This window comes from Urocampus carinirostris, chromosome 1, assembly GCF_059441175.1.
Source record: "Urocampus carinirostris isolate Australia breed hairy pipefish chromosome 1, RoL_Ucar_1.0, whole genome shotgun sequence".
In the NCBI taxonomy this organism is placed as follows: Eukaryota; Metazoa; Chordata; class Actinopteri; order Syngnathiformes; family Syngnathidae; genus Urocampus; species Urocampus carinirostris.
In genome coordinates, this window is record NC_142349.1 from 38784689 (window position 1) to 38807328 (window position 22640).

General features: G+C 39.4%; 1 protein-coding gene and 1 pseudogene across 1 annotated transcript in view; one reads left to right on the forward strand and one right to left on the reverse strand.

Moving 5' to 3' along the window:
• Positions 1 to 22640, reverse strand: part of cdh2 (cadherin 2, type 1, N-cadherin (neuronal)) — an 80984-nt gene that overhangs the window by 4311 nt on the left and 54033 nt on the right. Inside the window, exons 5-15 of the mRNA XM_088338333.1 lie at positions 22299 to 22454; positions 19842 to 19986; positions 19584 to 19756; positions 15835 to 15972; positions 15329 to 15514; positions 13577 to 13830; positions 12073 to 12215; positions 11063 to 11296; positions 9884 to 10117; positions 9534 to 9673; positions 6099 to 6263 (exon numbers count right to left, since the gene is read on the reverse strand). Coding sequence (XP_088194459.1) covers positions 6099 to 6263; positions 9534 to 9673; positions 9884 to 10117; positions 11063 to 11296; positions 12073 to 12215; positions 13577 to 13830; positions 15329 to 15514; positions 15835 to 15972; positions 19584 to 19756; positions 19842 to 19986; positions 22299 to 22454 — 1968 coding nt within the window. The remainder of the gene's footprint in view (positions 1 to 6098; positions 6264 to 9533; positions 9674 to 9883; positions 10118 to 11062; positions 11297 to 12072; positions 12216 to 13576; positions 13831 to 15328; positions 15515 to 15834; positions 15973 to 19583; positions 19757 to 19841; positions 19987 to 22298; positions 22455 to 22640) is intronic.
• LOC148374589 (U2 spliceosomal RNA) lies at positions 1797 to 1944 on the forward strand (annotated as a pseudogene).

Genomic DNA, 22640 nt, shown 5'->3' on the forward strand with positions numbered 1-22640 from the left:
TTGATTTGACACTGGCAAGAAATGCTTGGTTTATCAGCAGTTACAATAAAATCAGCAGAAAAACCAACAATCGATTCATCGCTTGTTTGGGGTCTCCAGCTTTCAGTTCTCATAAAACAGTAAATTGCTGTTAAGTGAAGATGAAAACCAGCTATCAGAGAGATGAGAATCATCATTTCGCCTTTAGGGTTTTTGTCATACTAAAGCCAATTTAATTTTAGCCCTTCTACACTATTGGGGGCTTGGGTTTTTCTGCCACCCAGAGGTAATAAACTACTGCTATACTTGTTAGCAAGGAGCTCATGTTCCAACCCCACTCAAGTATTCATACAAATTCAATCAGGGTTGAATTCCTCCCTGCTGCCTTCAGACCTTCCAGAAATGATAAACCATAAAAGCAATCATAGAACCACACTCGCTATGGTTTGGTTGAATGTGTTTAAGTTGTCGTCTCCATTGAGTATGATTGAGTTTAGTCAACGTCATCGTTATGGAAGCGGTGGACAAAAACTGATAAGGTCATCATCCTTCCGTTATACTTTTTAAAATATAGCAGTTTAGTATGTTACATAATAGTATGTTCGAGCTTCTTATTGATGTGTATGCATTTTGACTAAGCAACAAAGGAAAAGAAAGTCACATACGTACTATAAAGATGATTGCTTTTATAAAAATGAACACAATCAACGTTTTTACCATTCGGGCTTGATATATAGGATTATTGCCAATGCCCAGCCCTTGTTGTCTGCTGCTATCATTCCCCACACCAAAGTAATAAACAACGGTCTAAAGCCGAGGTTAAGGTCGGGTGATCCAAGCACAAACTGTGAGCGCTTCTCACTCTGCTTAGATTACCTAGGATATCAGATTCTAGAAGGGCTTGAGCACCAAACTGCATTTTTACAGCTATAATACAATGTGACCCGATAATTGAAAAAGACTATGTTCCCTTTTGTCAAGGAAGATAAATGTTAATTTCTCCCAAAAAGAAAATAGTTTTACCTTAAAAGAAGAGAGTGCTAGTTTTTGGGAAAAAAGAAGACACTAGTTTACGGCTTGGAAATAACAGCCCTCGTTTTCTGCCTGCTGAGAGCACAATCTAGCCGACACTCGCGAATATAAAATAGTATTGTATTTTTGCACAAAAAGGTTTACCGGATTATCAAGCGAACCCCCCAAAAAATACTCTTTAATCATTGATATTTATATACAAGGAGCACTGGACTATAAGCCACATGGAGTTAAGACTACAGTAACAGGCTATCGAATTTAGTCGTGTGTAATCACTGCGCACTAACAGTATGTATTAGTGCAATGATTGATCAGTCAAAAAATGTCGTTGATCAAAATCGCAAAAGATTGAATGCAACGTGAATGGAACCCAGGTCTGTGGGAGCACTGAAACCTAATCTCTAGACCACATGACGTACGAAATGGATTTTGATGTTGTCATATTATCACATAATTTTTACTCGCTTTGCCAGAAATGAATGTCAGAGAATGGAGGTAACAGAAAATCTTTCCCCAAAATATAAACGCAAAAAAAGTACGATGAGGGAAACACTTTGGTGTATCTGATGAAAAATCGGACTTTGGGTTTATTTACTTCAGGACGACTGTTTTCTTTGTTCTCTAACATTAGTTTCTGGCACCGTGAGTAAAAATAGTGTGATAATGAGATAAATCAATGCCTTTTCATATGTTATCTTTATCCCTTGTCGTATATTGGTTGGGTTTTGGCACTCTCACAGACTATACTCTTAGGGATCATTTCTATAGTTTTTGACTTGTGCTAGGTCCTTAGCTTGGCCTTTTGATGCTAAGTCCTTAGCTTGGCCTCTTGGCCTTTTGATTTTTGCATTCCGGAGATGGAATAAGAGCTTGCTCTGTCCACTCCACACATCAGCCCGGCATTGCAGTACCTCCGGGAACGGTGCGTTCGCAATGATCGCAACAAGACTTTAGGGCTAGGACCTTAGCTTAGCCTTTTGGCTGAGAGTAAGTGTCCCAGGTCCTAGGCTTTGTAGCGTATAATGAACTGACCGATAACGGATAATGGATAATGAATAACGAAGATAGAACAATAACCCTTAAACCCCCCCCCCCCTCTCACAGCATCAAACTGGGTTCGATTGCTTACAAGGATTTGCAATTCTGGTCAGCGATGTTGTCATTGCAGAAATACATATAGTATACCGTAAAACCTTGTGTAAGTAACGCACATAAATAAATACAGTATGCATTTCCAATTTTATGCAACATTTTCTTGTGGTCTATATAAGCCGCACTATCAAATTTCTGGCAAATTTGGGTTTTTTAGGTGCGCTTTATTTTCAATATGCTCATTGTGTTAAATACAAGGGGAAATGTGAAAGTTGTGTTAAATGCAAAAGGCATCGATCCATTAAGCCAGGAGATTTTTTTCATATTCAAGTCGCTCGTGCATATACAGTCAAAGAAACAGCAAACCTTAAACAAAAAGAGCTATGTATGAAAATCAAACTTTTATTCTTTATTAATGTTTGCTAGAGTTCATCTGTTGGTGTCGGCCTTTACACCAGGTAGTAATTAATCAAAGTTGTCAAGATAAGATCTCGATCGAAGAACCCAGACTAGAATGTGTTCTAATCATGCATTTAGGGCGAACCCTGGCCAGCTGCACTATGCTGCTTCTGAGAAGATTTGAGAGCCTGTGGCAGCGATACCTTGTCATCTATAATCTAGATAGCAATCTGGAGCTTATGAATAAATACTAGCAGAAAGCACTGAGAACATCTGGGGCTTGGGCGAATGGAGAAGGTGTTTGTCACCCACGTGCGCCTTTATCTTGCATTGGCCTTTAAAAAATGGCCCTCGACACTCCCAGAAAGCTTCATCAAACCCTGGGAGCTCCTGACCATTGATTTTGAGACTCCTCTCACAGTGTGCTCTGAAGACATGATGGATTGGTAATGCAGGTGGCGACATTGCGCTTTGGCCACTGACCACTTCGGCTATGAGCCCTGTCGTTGCCGCCTCCCGGATAAAATATGGGTGAAGCAGTTGGAAGAAATGGATGCGGACAGAACCCCCCTCATACGACCGGTAATATTTCTCTCAGTGCTTTTTCAAAAAAGAAACAGATTGATTTAAAGTGTTTAGACAATAAGCAATTACTTTCCGCTTGCTCACAATTTTCAAGTGTTTGCTGTGGGAAAAATATTCTAGAGGGGGATGTTATACATGGATCGTTTATTATAATTAAGTGTAATTGCTCTGCTGGTTGAAGCCCACCACCCTATTGGCAGCCAAACGCCAAAGGCAGCTTCCTAAGGTTAGACGATCCCGCAATCTAATTTCATTTGCAACATTCATCCACTTGTTAGACTGACTCTATCGCCAGACGGATTTTGATCCAACTAGTTAGAAAATACCCAAACACAAGGACACGTCCAACCAACAACTCAGAAACCGCAACTATATTTACAAGCAGTCCCCAACCTTTTCACAACTAAATACGAACAATAATTATGCTTTCTTAAATACCATACAACTCTAGATTATATTCAGAATTGTTTTTATAATGTCTTACTTTACTTAGGCTGGCAATGCATAGTCTCGTTTCAACCACTAAATCCAGAAGCGCCAGGAGAGCATTTGCAACATTAGGGCCCAGAGTTCTGTTACATTATTTTATTTAAATTATTTTCATGAATTTTTCTGGATCTCTTAGCCACTGGATAACATCATAATAAGCAAAAGAGGGTGACCAGAGCCTTAAAAAATTCCTACATTTGTTAGTAACACAGATTGCGATCTGAGGGACTTAAAGAGAAAAAAGTTGTTGGACAACACAGATGTCAGATAATACGTTTAAAACTGACTGGAGGATAGATAATAACTGTTTATTTCTCGGGGAGACAACATTCTCAAGTACGATGAGGAAGGTGGTGTTGTACAAGTGATGAAGGTATGTATAAGATATTTAGTCACCCCAAAGCCACCAGTCTGAGCTATCAGTAGTTTCTATTATTATGTTTCTAGGCTTTTCAAGGGCTGCGATAAAAAAATATTATTTTAATTTGTTGGAAAAGTCAAGGTTTTTGTACATGGTTCCAGAGGCTCTCATAGGTTTTGCCAAGTGTTCCAGTCATTAATTGTTTAAATAGAAAACTACACTTTCCAACTGAAAACATTTTGAGTGCAGAAAGTTCTTAATGATATGCCACAACACATGCACGTAAGCACTTAGTTTCAGCACAGAACCAGACTTTTGAAAAAATACATGAAGACTCCTCTTCTTTGTTAGAAGCATTTATAGTTGGAGGGTCTCTGTTTTTCTATTTTTGGTTACAGTACAAGAGGAATGCAAATGCATCCTTGGCATAGAGCTTTGATGGGACGCCACTCCCTGTAATTAAAAGGTCTTGTGAGGATTTGACAAAATGAATAAGGGAATGCAAACACTGCTTTCCTCCATTACAAGGAGCATTGGCGACAGATGAGGGGCATGCGGGAGACGGATAGCCAGACGGCAAAGCGCTCATCTAAAAACATGCTTGTCGTTCAAGTCGGCGTGAATCCAGTTTACGATGCTGTGAAAGTCACGTCTTTTGGAGATGGTGAAAAATACATGACTTTTCTTTTCATTTGACATTCTCACTTCAAGCTGGAGTCAATGACGGCCTCAGGCAATCTCAACATGTATTTTATCCTCTCTCCATTCTGACACATCTACTTCTGCAGGGGGGGAATCATTACATCCAAGCGGGTTATCATCATGTACTCTGCATCCTTTATACACGAGTGAGTAGACGCGTGTTAGATTTGAAAACAATATTTTTTCTGGAAGAACAATCGGAATAATAATAATAAATTCTGTTATTTTTCTCTCTCATGATGTTCTCATGCAAAGTTCTAAAAATTAAACCTAAAAATTCAAATACTTCAAGGATTTCAAGCACTCGCGTAAACACTTGCCCTCTTCTCACCGACAGAGTTCCCCCAGGATTTTCTCAATCAAATGTAAGACTTTTTAAGCCATTTTCAAGACCACATCCAATGAAATTTAAGACCAATCTCGCAACTATTGTTGCATACAGTAGCGGGAGGCAGGCGCAAAGTCATGACACAGGGGAGACTGGCCCCCGACCCGGCCAGGTCTGGACTATATGTAGGACTGAGGTAGACGTGAGCAAGACAGTGTGAGGGCCGAGGACGGGTACGGATCAACCTGGGCGCCATCCCGAAACCTTTTTCAGGGCCAAATTCAAGCATTTTTAAGCACTTTCGAGGCCACTTTCTGGCTCATACTTGATGCTATTTACAGCTGTTCCTATCCATGATCTACTATGTTTTTGTGTCAATGGGCTGCTATTAACTAGGGCTGCAACTTACGATTAATTTCATAATTGACGAATCGGTCAATTATTTTTTCAGGGTCAAAACGGAATAGTGTGCACTCTTATTTGTATTGATTTAACGTACTTGATGGCTCATAAATCACATGATACAACAATGATCAATGATGTAATTAGTTGCCAACACTTTTAATCATGGATTTTTATTGATTTTATTGATTAGTTGTTGCAGCCCCACTGTAAACTGACACAAATTCTGCCATCCTGCTTCAACAAAGCACGAGCAGCTTGGCTACGTCATACTTCTTAACAAACACGGAAGGGGCTCTAGAGTTGTGGGGTAATAATTGAGTTAAATGAGGGGAAAAAAACTGAAAAATTAGCCACATTTGGACTCATTTTAATGATATTGACTGCTCTAAAGCAGAGGGCATTAAATGTTTGAATCTTAGAGACTGCTGATCTTTTGCATTTTGTTGTAATTATTATACTTTATATTGTTGGCATGTTTTTCAGACGATCTGTGTCTATATTGATTAAAAGAGAATTGTACATAGTTATTTTTTGCCATTATCATTTATTTATAGCACTAAATAGTTCATATTTTTAATTTGCATTTTATTTTTTACATTTTGAGGGATCTTGTGTTGTTGTAGGACTGACTTTTTTGTAGCTCTGTGAATATTTCTATCTATATTTCATGTGTTAAGGGGTTAAAACAGTGCACCCTATGACCAAAAAATGCTGTGTTTATTGTACCTCATTGATGAAATCTCCAATATCTCCAGGGTGAGGGGCAGCAGACCTCATGGGATACTGTGGTTCAGGGTGGAGGGGTCTCTCATCAAGACGTCGAATCCCTACGGGCTTGATGGCTTCCGGTTCCAACGTGTCTGGCTGCTGGAGCTGACTCAGGTCATAATCCTACAGAATGGGTGGGAGGAGGGAAGAAAGAGGTTGGTTGTCAATGAAGAGCCTGATAAGAGCCCAGACCTGAGGGTGCTCACCGCTCTGTCACTGTAATAATGCATTCTCTAACAGTTACTGGAAAGCTGCAGAGTCATTAGACACGTCATACAAATGTCGCCACAGGAAGTACAGACTCTAATCAATGGCCAGACACAGCGTGGTGGCTATGCATAAGCCAGAGCTAATCCTATTAACATTTCCAGGGCAACATTAAGTCATAGGCGGCAGAGGGAGAAAATGGTCGAATGGTATCAGCACAGGACAAGATATGGCGTGTCTAATAAGCATGCACGATGGATAGTCCCTAATCTGTCCATCTATAATATCAGGTGTATTCGCTCAGTAACTACACACATATTTACAGCTTCTCTTCCACAGAGTGATGCCTAAATGAAAAGTACACCTACTCCGCACACATCAGTAGCATCTCCACTCAGTCATGATTACTCATGAGTGACCTCAAGCTTTGAGGCGGAAATGGATCTTTATACGGGTCATCACACACGAATGTCATCTATCATATTTGGTTTGTTACAGGGTAACAACTTAATGCCTGTGTAAAGTTTTCCCTTTTTCTTTAATTTGTTTCAATTCATACACTAGAGTAGGTGATTGAAACACTACCACATAATTGGCCATAGGTAGCAGTAAGGGGCTTATGACGGAGCCTTTGACCCACACTCAGTAAGACATTTTCTAAGGCATACTTTTATCATAAAAATCTCTAATTTGGAGACAATAGTTATTTTCCTATGACCATGACATAACCTAAATTAAACTAAAATTCTAAGTCTTAAAATGGGATTAATGGTTGCCTCTCTTCCTATTGTTTTGGCAACATCCTGAAATATTGAATACTAAAAACAATACCATATCTTTTGTTGACAGATTAGATTTTTGTCAGGCTACTCTATACTCTTTACACTTATTACTTTTAAGCGTTTCAAATAGTGTCTACCTTTATCAAAGTTAAGATCATGATATATTTTGGAACAGCTCCCTTGATTTTCATGATTTGTTTTTGTGTGTTCTTGAATATATATTTTCAGTCAAATATATTCTTCTATTCATTTAAGTTCCATTTTTAAATACTAAAAATGACCTTAAAAGGAGTTAAAAAATGTAAAAAAAATAAAAAATAAAATAAAAAAAACATCTAATTGAGAACCACTTGTTTTGTTGTTGTTGTTTTTCTTCAAAAAAGTGTTTTGTGCCGTTTAATACTTGGCTTAAAAAATCATTAATATAGGATGTTGATGATTAAAAAAATTATAATAGTTCTAGGTCACCCTGCGACCCTACTGAGGATAAGCGGTGCAGCTGATGAGATGAGATGAGTTCTAGGTCATCAATACACAATTGCGCAACCATTCTTCTATGAAACCAGTTTCTTGAATTTTTAGTATAAACAGGTCAAATACCCCAAATTCTTCAAGGTTTTTCATATAAATAATTTATTTAAGTAAAATATCATACAGTAAATAAATTATAAAGTACAACCTTTGCACTACTGGATAACTAAAATTGCAAAAGGACACGATTGCTACCTGTTTTAAATCCTGCATTGGAATGACACCAGCCAAGTCATGCTTTCTTCGAATTAATATTCAGGTGACTGGTTGCTGTGTTTACCTCAGCGGGCTACTGGTGAAGCAATATAGTCAAATATTTCTCTGAGCTCAACTTGATCATCTGTCTGCCTGTGATAGTAACTGCTTTAACAGTGCAGCTAAATCATAAACTGTGAGAGCACCAAATGAACTGACACTTCAATTTCCTCCCTGGTGGGAGATAGGAGAACAGAGGTTGGTATTAAACAGACTACAGCACTGGGAACGTCAGGTCCATTTTTTTTTTTTTTAACAAAACCTACTCCCTGGACAGCGCAGCCATTTTGTCCTGCTGTCCTTTGCGCCATTTACAATGAAAACTTGTTTGCTCAGAATAAATAGACTCTTGGCAGTAATTTACCTTTAGGCCAACTTACTTTCCTTTCCAACATGTCCTGCTCAACAAAGTTAAGCTTTTTATGGATAAGTGTTGATGTGGATATGAATACACAGCTCTCTATCTGACTGTGCATGATTTGTCAGTCTTGCTGTCATGTTGTTACCTTACACAGAGGTTCATTATTGGCACACACAGATGCCTGTCTCCAAATGACATCAGCGTACCAATTACAAGTCCCCAGGGCTAATAGGCTGCTGTGTCGGGTCAGAGCAGGGTCTCTAGCTTATTTGTGCAATATATGAACCGCTGCCGTACTTTATCCGGCGAGAGTAGCCTGTGCAGAATAACACAGCCTTTTTTTCCTCCCATGAGCTGATTTTGTTGTGCTAACAAGAGGTCATTAGGACAATTGAATTTGTGTCGCTACATGCCTGATCAGCGCGACAAGATGCGGACATGCAGCTTTATTCATGCCTTGAGCGTTTGTTCAGGATGAGGGTGAGAGTGGGGAGAGAGAGTTTGGGTTGTAAAAGAACAGATGCACTAAAGAAAATACATTAAATATTTCTGGGATGAACTGAACTGGACTGCAATTGTATGATTCTAGTACCCTTATGCAGAAGTTTCAAAGTTGAATTGTCAAATTCCCATTTCGTAATAAGGTGAAGACATAAGAAGATGCAGCTTTGTTGCCGTGCTGTATACCCTTCAATCATTCTCATTAAGTGGTTTCTATAAGGGCCCACACTTAACCATTGCAAATTGTTCAGCAAAAATATAGAGGCGCTATGTTAAATTCTATTTTGATTATATTATGATATTGTAATATTATAATCCAAGATCATATTTTTGACTTGCGCCACTTCTCAGATTCTTTGGAAGAAACACTAAGATATGGATTGGAAACCCTCTGCAACCAAATGATAGGTAAAATTAACAAAGCTCAATCAATTTGTTAAATAAATTATTTTTTTCCCCCTGCCTTATTTTGTATAAGTAACCGCATTGTAACAGGACATTCTTTCCCAAACGACACCAATAAAATAGTTGTGACCAATTGGACACATATACTATGAATGATAAGACCTTGGCTTGGCATTTTCCAGTAGCACAAAACGGATTTATTCATCGTTAGGAGTAGGAATTTTCCACTGAAACAACTGATTGCTTGGCACAAACAAATGCTTTCATGGCTTTTCAAATAATCCACAGCGTTATTAGGGCCTTTACACAATGTTTGTGAGTGTGTGAGTGTGTGTGCATCATAATTCCTACCTGATCCTCTTCTCCACCACCTTCCTCATCGTACTTGAGAATGTTGTCTCGCACATCATCCTCGGGATCGATAAGCAGTTGCTTAGCCTGACGCTCTTTATCACGGCGCTTCATCCAAACCACAAAGAGCAGCACCAGAACTGGGAAAGACACACGCGCGTGCGTTCATATTACAAAAAAAACCTCCTTATATTTTCATTCACATGTAATCGGATCCTGTGTCTTAGCTGTTTAAAGCGGATGTGGACTGCCTGATATTTGTTTGATAATCCCATGCTCATCTAATCATCATTGAGATCATGTTTAACTGCTGTGCTAATCTGCGACGACGGCGTTTAGGTGACACTCACTGAGGAGGATGATGATGCACAGAAGGATGGAGATGATGGCGCCTGTTCCCAGTCCAGCAGCCATGATGTGCTGCTGGTCAGTACAGTCACCGTTGATGTCACACTGACACACTTTGACCCTGAGGTGGGAAGTGTTGACCAGGGGCAGGTTTCCAGAGTCAGTGATGATGATTGGTAATTCATAAATGCCACTCTCAAGAAAACCGATCTTTAGGCGCACTTGAGCGTAGTCACCTGCAGAGAAAAAGGGTAGTGTAGGTCATAATTGTTTTTGGACGTTCCATGAATTAACATTTAAATTCTTCAAATAGTGGTCGCGCAGACAAAAACGCTCTGCCCCAATTAGTTAGCCGGTGTGTCATCCACCTGAGATAAATTCCCAATTCAAATGGATCCCTAAAATATGGATATTTATTGAAACACTTCAGCTCAATAACATCACTGTATGAGTGAGGTGACGTTACTTAGTTCTGAGTTCCAAGTGCGGGTTTTAACAACTTCATGTTAACAGTGAAAATATGACATTTCAAAGTCAAAATCAGCTTGTTTGTCAACTCTGCAGCATAAACAGATAATTGAAATTATGCTTCTCTCAGCCCTCAGTGTCTAGAAGATAAAAAAAACACTATGCTAGGACACACTACATACACTAAGAGTACACTAAGACACAGTTGTGTGTATCCATATTTTTGGGGGGAGCTAATTTCTTCATACTTTGGTGCCTGATTATTTTAATTTAACTACACTCATTAATAATCGTCTTTTAAATAAACAACATATTATAGGACACAGCCTGCCCCAGCTGAGTAAGTGAGAAACCCTGGCTACTATTATTATAGACACACATCCATATAGTATGAATGATAAATTCCAGTTTGGTTTGGAAAGTTTAACCTAAAACAAGGATTTGATTTTATTTGAGCCTCACAAATCTACTGAATGACGGAGGATAATGCTGCTTAAGCATAAAACTGCTAACAGCGATTATTCAAATGCTATTATCCAATAAAGATTCAATGTATTTCAACAGGAACTTATCTATAGCCAGCAAATTTTCTGTGTCCTTTAGCAAAATGTGCAGAGAATTTTATTGATTCCGCCATGAAAGGAATTTGTATCGGAACATCTTAAAATGTAGTAATTAGTGGCCAAGTGATTAAATAGTCTGATTATTCTTACCACTGATTCTGGTGATGGTCCAGTTCCTTTTCACATCGATGGGAGTATTAGCCAACTCGAAGGCAAAGGGCCCAGCATTGGGCATTAAGTCGCCGTCAATTGCTGTGATATTGATAGCGTTAGGCTCAGGTTTTTCACATATTTCCACTTCTTGGGGGAACACTCTCGGGGCATTGTCATTGATGTCCATCAGGTAGATCTGCAGCGTGCCTGTACCAGTTGCGAAAGGCTTGCCTGCATTGCCATCAAACACAAACACATGCATACATGTTTATAGAAATCCTGAAAGTTGATTGCACTGTGTGGTCATCAGAGGATTGATTGATTGATTGTTGTCTCTCCAACCACAGCTATGTACTCGGGTGGAATTGCGCCCATCAAACTGCATGCAGATTTAAGAAACTAATATCAAGTGAGGCAGCAGGCAGCGAGAGTGCAGTTTTAGAACATTTGGATAGTGTGACTGTGTGTGAGCATGCAATGGGGAGAGAGCGTCTTCCTGACCAAGGACATAGGATGGGAATACTAAAGCAGCAAAACAGAGGCCACTGTCGCTTTTCTCAGGCTCCTCTATGTATTCACTGCCTTCTTTAGCATTCAGGCCACGCTCAAAGGAGCTAGTCATCCAGTCCTGACCTATTAATACCGAGAAACCTCTTTACTGGTAAAGTTTTAAGCCTGTTGGCCTATGCTATGCTCTGCAGATGAGGGTAAACCCAAACAGAGGTAAATCCTCTTGAGGGGAAAAGGCAAAGTTATCCCTGCAGCAGGTTGCTTTTCAGATTGTGAACACATTAGCTTTAAGGTGAACAGCGGTCACCCGTTGACCTTCAAGCATGGCAGATGTCTGTTCATGTCACACAAGGGGCTCACTTGCCCATCTGTCATTGTTAATGGCATGTCCTTCTAACAACGGCTTTATGAAACATCCCAAACGATTTAGGTGATTCATAAAAGTGGCACAGTTGCCGTTAAGGAGCTGAACAGTACAAATGTGCTTGGCTACGTACCGTTGTCAGTGCCCAGGAACGTGGCATTGTACATGCTGTTCTTCACAAAAGGAGATTCTCTGTCCAAAACTGCAATTGTTGTGATTCTACCGTTGTTGGGATCAATTCTCAGCCAGCTGGCTGGATCGAACAGTTTTGTGTAACTGATGAAAGAAGACCACATTCACAATTAACTCAACGAACATTTATCTATATTTCAAAAAGTTCAATATAAATTTGAGCAAATTGTAAAAAAATATAAACGTGTGACGCAACCAATAACACACAAACAATAGTTGCAATAGTCTTTGATCAGTGCAGCTCTTTCAGACTCTTTGCGATTAGGGGTTTACAAATAAACATGACACGACTTGACGCTCACTTTAGTTATGTTTATACTAAGTCAACCTTAAAAAAACACCTGCATGCTGTGTGTTTAGTGATGTGATGCACTACATATGCCTAGGATTCAAATATATCAGTAATTAGTGACTGCACTCGATAACCAAAAAGGATGGATACTCGTACAAAATATTTAGTCTGTAAAGATAAAGTAGAGTTACTTTTTGAAGCCAAACTGTAAATGGGCCCATGGAGAAGCCTCAAAGGCTGAGTGATGACTAGTTTCTTTACTCCTGTGAATTTCTGTCTCTGCACCGAGTGACATGAAAGTATAGCAGTTTTGGGGCGGAGGTAGAGCGCTCGTCTCGGGATCAAGAGATCGCAGTTCAAATCGCGGCTCCTCCGTGTTACATGTCGAAGTGTCCTTGGGTATGACACTGAACCACTAATGCCCCCAATAAGCAGGTCGGCGCCTTGCATGGCTGCACGGCCGCCATTGGTGTGTGAGTGTGTGTGAATGGATAAATGTGACGCACATTGTAAAGCGCTTTGGGGAGTCTTCATTGACTTGAAAAGCGCTATATAAATGCAGATAATTTCATTTTATTTCATTTTTGCATATTGGGCCTTGTATACGTTGGAACATGACTATGTTTAAAACCCGTTCACTCAGCAGTGTGGTTTTAAACTTTTGTGATTTAAATTCCCTAATATCCAGTTTAATCTAAATGAAAGGCAATAAAATACATGCAAACATCCTCGCGCAAACAGGCCTTCGAGATCAATTTAAATCTGTTTTAACTAAGGGAAATGTTATTTTAGGTTTTTATTTACATTTCGACCTGACTTAATAACCTTTTCTGCTCTATGAGAAGTATTGAGATTCTTATTTTTTAAAAGAGAAACATTTCACAACATTTTGAATTTAGCGCGACACAAGGTGATGACCCTGTAACTTTTTTGCAACCTGTCTAAACCGTATGTGTTTAAAATTAAAAGTCAAATCACCAGTATTTTGTTAATTAGAAAGGTTTTGCAAATCGGCATGTTTTAGATCAACTGACGAGGTTTTTGCTCCTAATTTCAACGACAATATTCATATTATATTTTGGCCCTGCAAAACCCCACCAGTTAATAATCACAAACACTAAATATGATGTGTTACTTCGATTAAATCTCCTACCGGATACTTTGTTGCATGTAGCGATCAGGGTCCTGCGCTGTGAAGGTGGTCAGCATGGACTCTGGCGGCTTTCCTTCTTCCAGTTTAATGAGTTTTGGGTTGGGGTCGAAGTAAGGACTCTCATTGACGTCTAGCACTCTTATGGAGACGGTGGCGGTGGACTGACGAGGAGAGTGGATGCCTCTGGCTAGCGGCACCTCGTTCCTCGCCTCAACTGTCAGGACAAATGACCTGCCCATTTCATAGTCTATGGGCTGCAAAAAAACACACAGGAGACCATAAAAATGAGGCGTACGTCATCACATGAAGGAACTCACATTAAATGGCTGGAAATTGTGTGAGAGTAACAAAGCAAATTGAGGTGGTTCCATTCCCTCCCTAAACCTCTTCTGTGAATTTTCATAGTAGATTTGACTGCTCACTTTGGTGAATTAATGGAGGGCAGCATGCCTGCCAGCATCTTATTAATTACCTTCTCCTCTTTGAAATACAGATGAGGAAACACGACTCAAATTACTCTGTCTTATAAACAACTATTATTTGTTAGATTTGGTCCTAAATGCCAGTGAATGCTTGTAGTAATTATTGCTGCATTCATTTGACAGCTGCTGTACATAATAGGACATTTTGTGAATTTCCCTGCGGGGATGAATAAAGTATCTATCTATCTATCTATTCCTTTATGCATACAAAGTGGGGTTTCCTTACTTTTTGGCCAGTGAGCAGGACACAACTATTTTAAAATAATCTAAAGTCTAACTAAGGGGTCGGCAAACGTTTTGACTCAAAGAGCCATGACAGAGAAACACTCCTATTTTTTGGGAGGCGAGAGGCGCACCGAAAAGTTTCAGACAAAATTCAACAAAACCGACAAAAGGTACTCCTTTATCAGAATTGATTTCACTGTGTGATGATTGATAATTTGATAAAATTTATGAAATAATAATAATAATAATAATAATGCAAGAGCCTGTGACCCATATTAACACATATGCAACCTAAAATATCTATTCTTCCCGGAGTTGCTTAATATCGTTCAGGCTCACTTTGACCGTCAATTTTGTTGTAAATAATGGTTTGGTGCGAGCAGAGTTCTTTTGTAAAAGTGTCACAAAATATAGCGAACACGAAGAATATGGATATTATTTATCTTCAGCTGTGTGTCGTAGTCACAGTTCTAAGCTTGGTAATTGAGTGGTCATTATCCATCCTACATTCCGTTTCATAGATGCAAATCTTTGACATCTTTGAAATCTGCATTTGTTTAAAAAGTCCTCAAGCGTGTCTGTTTATCATTTGTCATTGTTGAACAAGTTGTGCTTATTAGGCTAAAAAAAATAGCGAAAAAAATGACAGAAGGCAGACATTACACTCACGTGTGTATTCTGATCTCGATGGCTAGGAGACACGGAAAAAAATCCTATTGACATACCTTCCTATCAGCCTCAATGGTAGAGAAGCACTACAGTGCTCATGCCACTAGTGGTAGAAACACAATATTGCACTCCTGGCCTAACTGCGTTAAAAAAGTGAATTTTATCTGTGAGCCAAACTTACTCATGGAAATAAAAATAAATGGCTCGCGAGCCATACGTTCCTCACCGCTGGTCTGACATGATTTAGAATATTTGATTTGTAACACAATTTTTGAAAAAAAAATAAAATAAATAAATTCTAGCCACCTTCAAACATTGAAAACACAAATGCTTCTTTTAGAATGTAATTGCTAGAGTTAGAAAAGAAGTGACCCACCTTGACAACAGTCACCAGGCCTTCATTATTGGTGGGATCAGTGGGCACGGAGAACCTGCCGGTGGGGTCACCACCAGTAATTTTGTAGACGGCGTTCCAGGCCTGAGTGTTGGGCTGGTCCTTGTCAGTCACCGTTAGGTTAGCCACAATCACGTTGACGCGATTTTCTTGCACCTCGCCAAAAAACTGCATGAATAAAGCATGAAATGTAGAGGAACGGGCAAACATTGGCGCTGGCGCTATTGTTGAGTAAACAAGCAGTGAGGATATGTTATCACGTCATCATGGTCATTTCAACACAACGGTAGCACCATGTTTCACTTTAAAGTGCTTTTTGCTGTTCTCATAGTTGTATGTGTGTTTTTTATGAGAGGGTTACATGACTCCACTCATTGCTAACTGCTCATGTATCTGAACTAAGAAAAAAAGAGGAACTGCCGCCAGGGCGTATACAACTGGCAGGCTCTCACTGTATTGTACATTTCACACATGTGTTGACTGCTTACCGTCTCAGCTGTGAACTCTGGTGGGTTGTCATTTATGTCAGTGACACGGATGACGGCCGTAGCTGTGTTGGAGAGGCCATACATCGGGTTACCCTCAGTGTCAGTGGCCTGGATGATCAGCGTGTACTGTGGCACTTTCTGCAGTGAAAAAGGGTAAATGAGTTTAGAGTAAGATAGCCATTGTATGCAGGGTAAGGCTGAAACGATTAGTCGACATCAAATAAATTGATAATACAAATAGTCGACAATGTATTTTATTGTTTTTATTCCATTGTTCCAATTTTTTCCAATAGAGAGGTATCTCTACATGAATACAATCCCTGCTGAGAGTTGCTCATGCGGTAACATAACCATACCGAAATATCAGAATCAAGTGTGTGTACCTAAATTTTAAAGTGTGGGAGTAGTTTAGTTAAGTTTATAAAGAAGACCTTGGTTGTGATTGGCGTAAAATTTGACCATGAGACGGCATTGTATTGTCTAATGTGATGAAAACGAGTGCAAAGAGTACAGAGTATCAGCAAGATGCCAAAAAAACCTGGCAGCGACTTCTACGTAGGGATTCCACTATGTACAAGAAATACAATTTTGTCCCTCAAAAAGGGCGTTGATTTATTTATGGATTTTTGTCTCTACTAACCGAGGACTGGGCGAATTGGGTTTAGATTTGATTTTTTAAATTTTTTTGTACACAAGAAAAGGCCACAGTATTTTTAATAAAATATTAATATTATTGTACCCATTTTCTTGTGTGTATGATCAGTTTCCAAATATCAAAATAGACTTTATACTAAGTTTAAGAAAAATAATAATAATAATCCGATTAGTCGACTAATCGTTTAAAAAAGTCGTTAGTTGCAACCTTAGGGAGGGATGAACTTATGTTCTCAAATATGTTTAGGACCTTGGTTCAAAACCATGCATGCAGATGTGTCCCATTTTTACTAACTAACTTACACGTACAATGTCAGAACAAGCCATTATTATATATTTTTTATGACAAAAATATTGTACAAATGTTATAAAAAGACCAAATTTAAAATCAATCTCACTTAAATGCCTATGCAGTGTGCTGAATGGCACACAATGCACTTGTTTCATTGTTTGAGGTTTAAGTGCAGTCTAAGAGAAGAAAATGACACGTCACAGTGCACACTTGGTAATGTTGACAGCATAAAACAACATATTAAAATTCTGACTCATTACCGTATTTTCCGCACTATAAGGCGCACCTAAAAGTCTTAATTTTTTTCAAAAGCTGACCATGCGCCTTATAATACAGTGCGCCTTATATATGCATCAATATTAAGTCGCAAAGTCTTGCAACTAATGCAAGCAGCCGCCGACTAGATTTTCCCCCGAACGCGAAGTAGTCCGCGGTGTATGGTGGGATTTATATACAGGTGTTTCATTGGCTAATCAATGTGTCAATCATCATTTGAATCGATCACTATTGGCTAAACTTATTCGGAGGTAAAGGGGGCAGATCCTTTTTATCATTTACAGGCTCACATAGGCTAAAGGGGCAAAACAAAGCCTGCAATTGGCCGAAAAAGATGTGTCAATCATCAGTGGAATCGATCACTATTGGCTAAAGTTATTCGGAGGTGAAGGGGGCGGATCCTTTTTATCATTTACAGGCTTGCATAGGCTAAAGGGACAAAACAAAGCCTGCAATTGGCCGAAAAAGATGAATGTGAATAGCATGTTGGGTAGAACTACGGCATAGGGTAAACAGTATTTTACTATTCTGTTCAGTATTTATAAATATTTTACTCTCCTGGATTTACTACACTCACGGATATAAGAGGACCATGGTTGCACACCATTATTGAACGCAACGTCTTCGGTGAGCTACTCCGGCTATATATTTTCCCAGTATCTTGTTTCAGAGTGATATTGATGTTTCTGTGATGGGTCTTTTTTTAAATTAAACTCAATTCCAAGTGTTTATTGTCATATGCACTGTAAAGTTGCGAGCGAAAAAGAAAATGGAAACTAAGGAATGGTTGGCATTTCTTGAATCCCAAGACTTTAACCTTCCGAATGATATTTGGAACGATGCATTTGAGTGACATCGTACGGAGACCGCATCCGCACGTGTCTACGACACGTATTTGCTTTCTGCAAGCTTTCGGAATGTTAAGGGGGTAATAAGTTGGATATATATTTACAAGATTTTATGATTGACATTTTAGATACACAAATCTACCATTTCAAATCCTAATACAAACCTAAAATTAAATTAAAAAACATTAGAGCAACCCTGTTTCACTTTAGCACCCTACTATAATCAAATGAAAAGTGACTTAGTAGTCTATACGTGTTTGCTTATCACTGGTACAGGGTTCCTACAGCAAGTTATATTCAAGAGTTTTAAATATTTTTTAATGCATTTAAAATTATATTTTAAGACTACCTTTACAAAAAAAACCCACAATTGAAACTAAACAAAACAAAGCAAAAAAAAAACACAAATATTTATGGCACATAATACATCGTGCCTTTTACACATTACCTAGCACAGCTTTTAGCCTCGGTGAAAACATTAAATGTACACTTCCCAATTATCCAAAGTAAACTTCTCTGTCTGAAGTTGCCATGTGTATTGTGCCTAGACCTAAGACACGCGTCTGCTCTGAAAGGCCCGACTGGAACCACATCACCGTTTTGATAGTTCCGTAATTGTGGACACGCCAGGTTGCCACCAAAGTAAATCAGCAAAGTATCAAAAAAGACAGTTGATAAATGTAACTAAATATTTTAAGTTCAAACAAATAAATATCGTATTTATGTGTTCACAATTTTAAGACTTAAAAAAAATACAATTTGAGACATTTTAATGCCAATTAGGGCCCTACTTTTAGAATAATGAATTTAATGCCTTTTAAGACTTTTCAAGGATCCGCAGGAACCATGTGGTAAGGTGAGCAATAGCAGGATGATGAGGCGCCATTGTATAAAATTGGTGCACAGTCGCATTAAAGCCCAATTATAACTAATAGTGATATACTCCTCCCAGTTAGACCATTGCTACCTTTAAATATACAGCAGCACCAAGTTGAAAATAAATATTTTCGGATTAACATATACTCATTTGATGGACTATTCAACTCATAATGAGAATAGGGAAAATCACTTTCAGGGTGGCAACTGTCGCACATAAAACGGCAGCCCTAAGGTGGACATGATTGAGCAGCAAGCAAACCAGATTGCCCTCACTAGGATTAAATCAACTGGCATATGCTTTATACTTTTATTTTTTTCATTTCTTCCCACAGCTCAATGAGCCAATTATGGGGAAAAGGTGGTTGTTTACAGCACAAAAGAAGGATAAGTAAAAGACGTGTACTTTGGAAATGAGGACAGAGAATGCGAGTGGAGGGGATTATTAAAATGATCGGCGATGCGTGCAAAACTCTTGTCGGATTAAATATGTGTGTTCAAAAAGCCAAGGCAAGCTCAATTTGTAATTTAGCTAGTAATAAGCAAGCATACTCTGGCTCATTGGCTCTATTAACAGTCCAGGTTGTGATTGCCATTATATTTAAAACACTAGTCTTTCTTATGTAAACGATTAAAATATTGATAATATCTGCACACATTTCACCATTTGAATTAAAGAAAAATAAGGATAAGGCTTTGGAACTACCACAACATAGTAAGATTTAAGAAGAATAAACAGGGTAGGACAGGCGAGAGTAAAAAAAAAAAAAGAAAGGAAAAAAAAAGGAAAAAAATCAACCTACCTCTCTGTCCAGACCTGCTGCCACAGTAATTATGCCTCCAGTTTTATTATTAATTGTGAACATGTTGGACGTGGGACTGTCTGGGTTCTGGGACAAGATTTTGTAGCGGATCATTCCGTTGGCAGTTTTGGGATCGTCCTTATCGACTGCAGTTACCGTCATGACAAAAGTGCCTTTCGGACAGGACAATATCAATTAACTTTTTAAAGTAAAACTCCCAAATTACTGAAATTAGCTTCTCTGCACCATTGTTGTTACCTGGTTTGGAGCCCTCTGGGACGGTGCCGTTCCATATGGGGTGGTTGAATTCGGGTCTGTTATCGTTCATATCAATCACATTAATCACAATGTCGATTGGGTTTTCCACTTGGTTTCCGTTCAGATCCACCGCATGGGCTCTCAGCTGAAGGAATATATTGCCACAGGAGAGGTATTTATTGAGCAATACACTTAAAAATGTCCATTCTTGCTTCAAAAACAATGTTTGTAATTAAAAAATCGTTTATAAGCAATTGATTAAATATCTTGTTATGGGATCAAGATTGGTCAAATCAGAGTTTTAAAGCTGTTTGTACAATAGAAGCTATGATGAAAATCTATAATTGAGAGCTTTAATATTTCTTGCTAAGGGCCCGTTCACACAGCCGTTTGCGTCTGAATCACGACCCGAAATTTCTGCCTGTGAAGCAGACGCTGTTGGACGCTTTGAGATCGCCATACAGACGAGATACAGCAGTGCTTTATACGCGGTCGGAAATTCACACGCGGTTGGCAGCGCGAAAAAGTTTTGCGCTGCTCAAAACTTTAGGGCCCAGTTACCAAGCCTTTCACAGGCGTATCGAGGCTGAATGACGGCCAGAAATTTCTGCCCGTGAAGCAGACGATGTTGGACGCTTTGAGATCGCCATATAGACGAGATACAGCAGTGCTTTACACGCGGTCGGAAATTCACACGCGGTTGGCCGCGCGAAAAAGTTTTGCGCTGCTCAAAACTTTAGACCACGTGTTAACCGCGGGCGGCACACGAGGTAATGACGCGGAAATGACGCGGAACGACGTGCTCTGGCCGCGGCCAGGGCGTGGTTACACATGGGTAGGACGCGAAATTTCAGCGGGTAATCGTGGGTGGAGCACGGTCATAGCATGTTCTGCGCCTGTATCGCGGTGTTATTACGTGAAATTAGCGTGTTACGCGTGTGACGGTCAAACGCCTTTCTCCGCGTATATACAGCGCGATTTGCTGAGCACACGTCAGTTGTGCTCGAGATGTCAAGGGGTGGACATGGATCCCCGTCACCGTAGTGACCTAGTCTTAATTCATTTTTATTTCTTGACATTTCTTTTCATTTCATAACAAGATAACAAAATAAAAATGAAAAACTATTACAATAATAACATACTAGCTTCTTCGGTGCCATAGCTTGAAATCTTGATCTTCACGGGACTGTGTCTTGAGCGGTTATGATTTCTACAGCCCGGTGTTATGCCGAGAAATGCATCCCTGCCGAGATTTGCATCCCCTCGCTACTACAACTACTTTTACCTCTTTTATCTCACTTTTGGGGAATGTAATGGCGAACATATAACCAAATCCACTTTGTCTTGCATTTGTTGGGAATGTAATACAACATAAACCATTCCGTCTTTGTTTTTGTTGTGAACGTAATTGAACGGTAATGCACACCGTATATAAATCACTTTTGAGAACTGTTATGCACTCTACCGTAAAGCTTATTATGCAGAAATAAGCTTTACGGTAGAGTGCATAACAGTTTCAATACGAGCGATTTGAATAGAAAAAGGCAAAATAAACATGTTACCTGCTCAAAAGTGATTTGTATACGGCGTGCATTACCGTTCGATTACATTCACAACAAATACAAAGACGGAATGGTTTAAGTTGTATTACATTCCCAACAAATGCAAGACGAAGTGGTTTTGGTTATATGTTCGCCATTAAATTCCCTAAAAGTGATATAAAAGTGAGATAAAACGAGGTAAAAGTGGTTGTAGTAGCGAGGGGATGCAAATCTCGGCAAGGATGCATTTCTCGGCATAACACCGGGCTGTAGAAATCATAACCGCTTAAGACACAGTCCCGTGAAGATCAAGATTTCAAGCTATGGCACCGAAGAAGCTAGTGTGCCCAACACCGGCGTCTGTTTTGCGGGCATACCACCGATGAACAGCGGGTTGGCCAATTTTGCGCATTTTCCATCGCGGGCAACCACGGGCAAAAAAAACTGCAAAATTGTACCCGCGATACAGACGCAAACGGCTGTGTGACCGGGCCCTAAGTAAAGACGATGCTCAAGGTCTAAGAATAATAACACGAACTGCCTTTCAAAAACCATATACTCTGCACGTCAGTCCGTTGACCACCCGATGAGGCAAAAACCCATGTTAAACTTTTGTTGCAATCTCATTGAAGAAGAATTGTAGTATAAAAGAGCGCTACGTGACCCGTAGTTTATTTAATGTGGCTAATAGGCACACAGACACACACTCCTTTAAATTCTTTGACAGATAAATCCACTTCTTTTAACTCCACATCCTGCCACAAATGTTTATTTAGCAGAGCAGATTGTTTAGGCTACACATGACCCTGGAACATATACCAACTAGACAGAGCTAGTACATCACATCACCACACCACACTCACTTACACACTAACAAAGAGGGGGATCATAGGAAAATCATTATGGCTTGACTTACATGGAAGTTGGGAATATGCTCTCGATCCAGCGGCTTGTTAACCGAGAGCTCTCCTGAGATAGGGTCGATGAGAAAGATGCCTGTTGGAGGTTGGTCAGCCCCAGGACCTGTCACGCTGTATCTCAGAGAACGGTTTTTATCGTGGTCTGAGCGGATCTGAAAGAATGAATTTGTTTTAACAGTTGTCGAAACATTTTATTACACATTAATTGCACTAATGAAATATTCCAAATATATAAACCATAAAAATGTAAATTGATTTAAAGGGAAATTGTCTGCAATGTAGATGTTGCAATCATTTTATAGTCCTAGGGTTATGTTTTACTGTGCCTAAAATCTTTG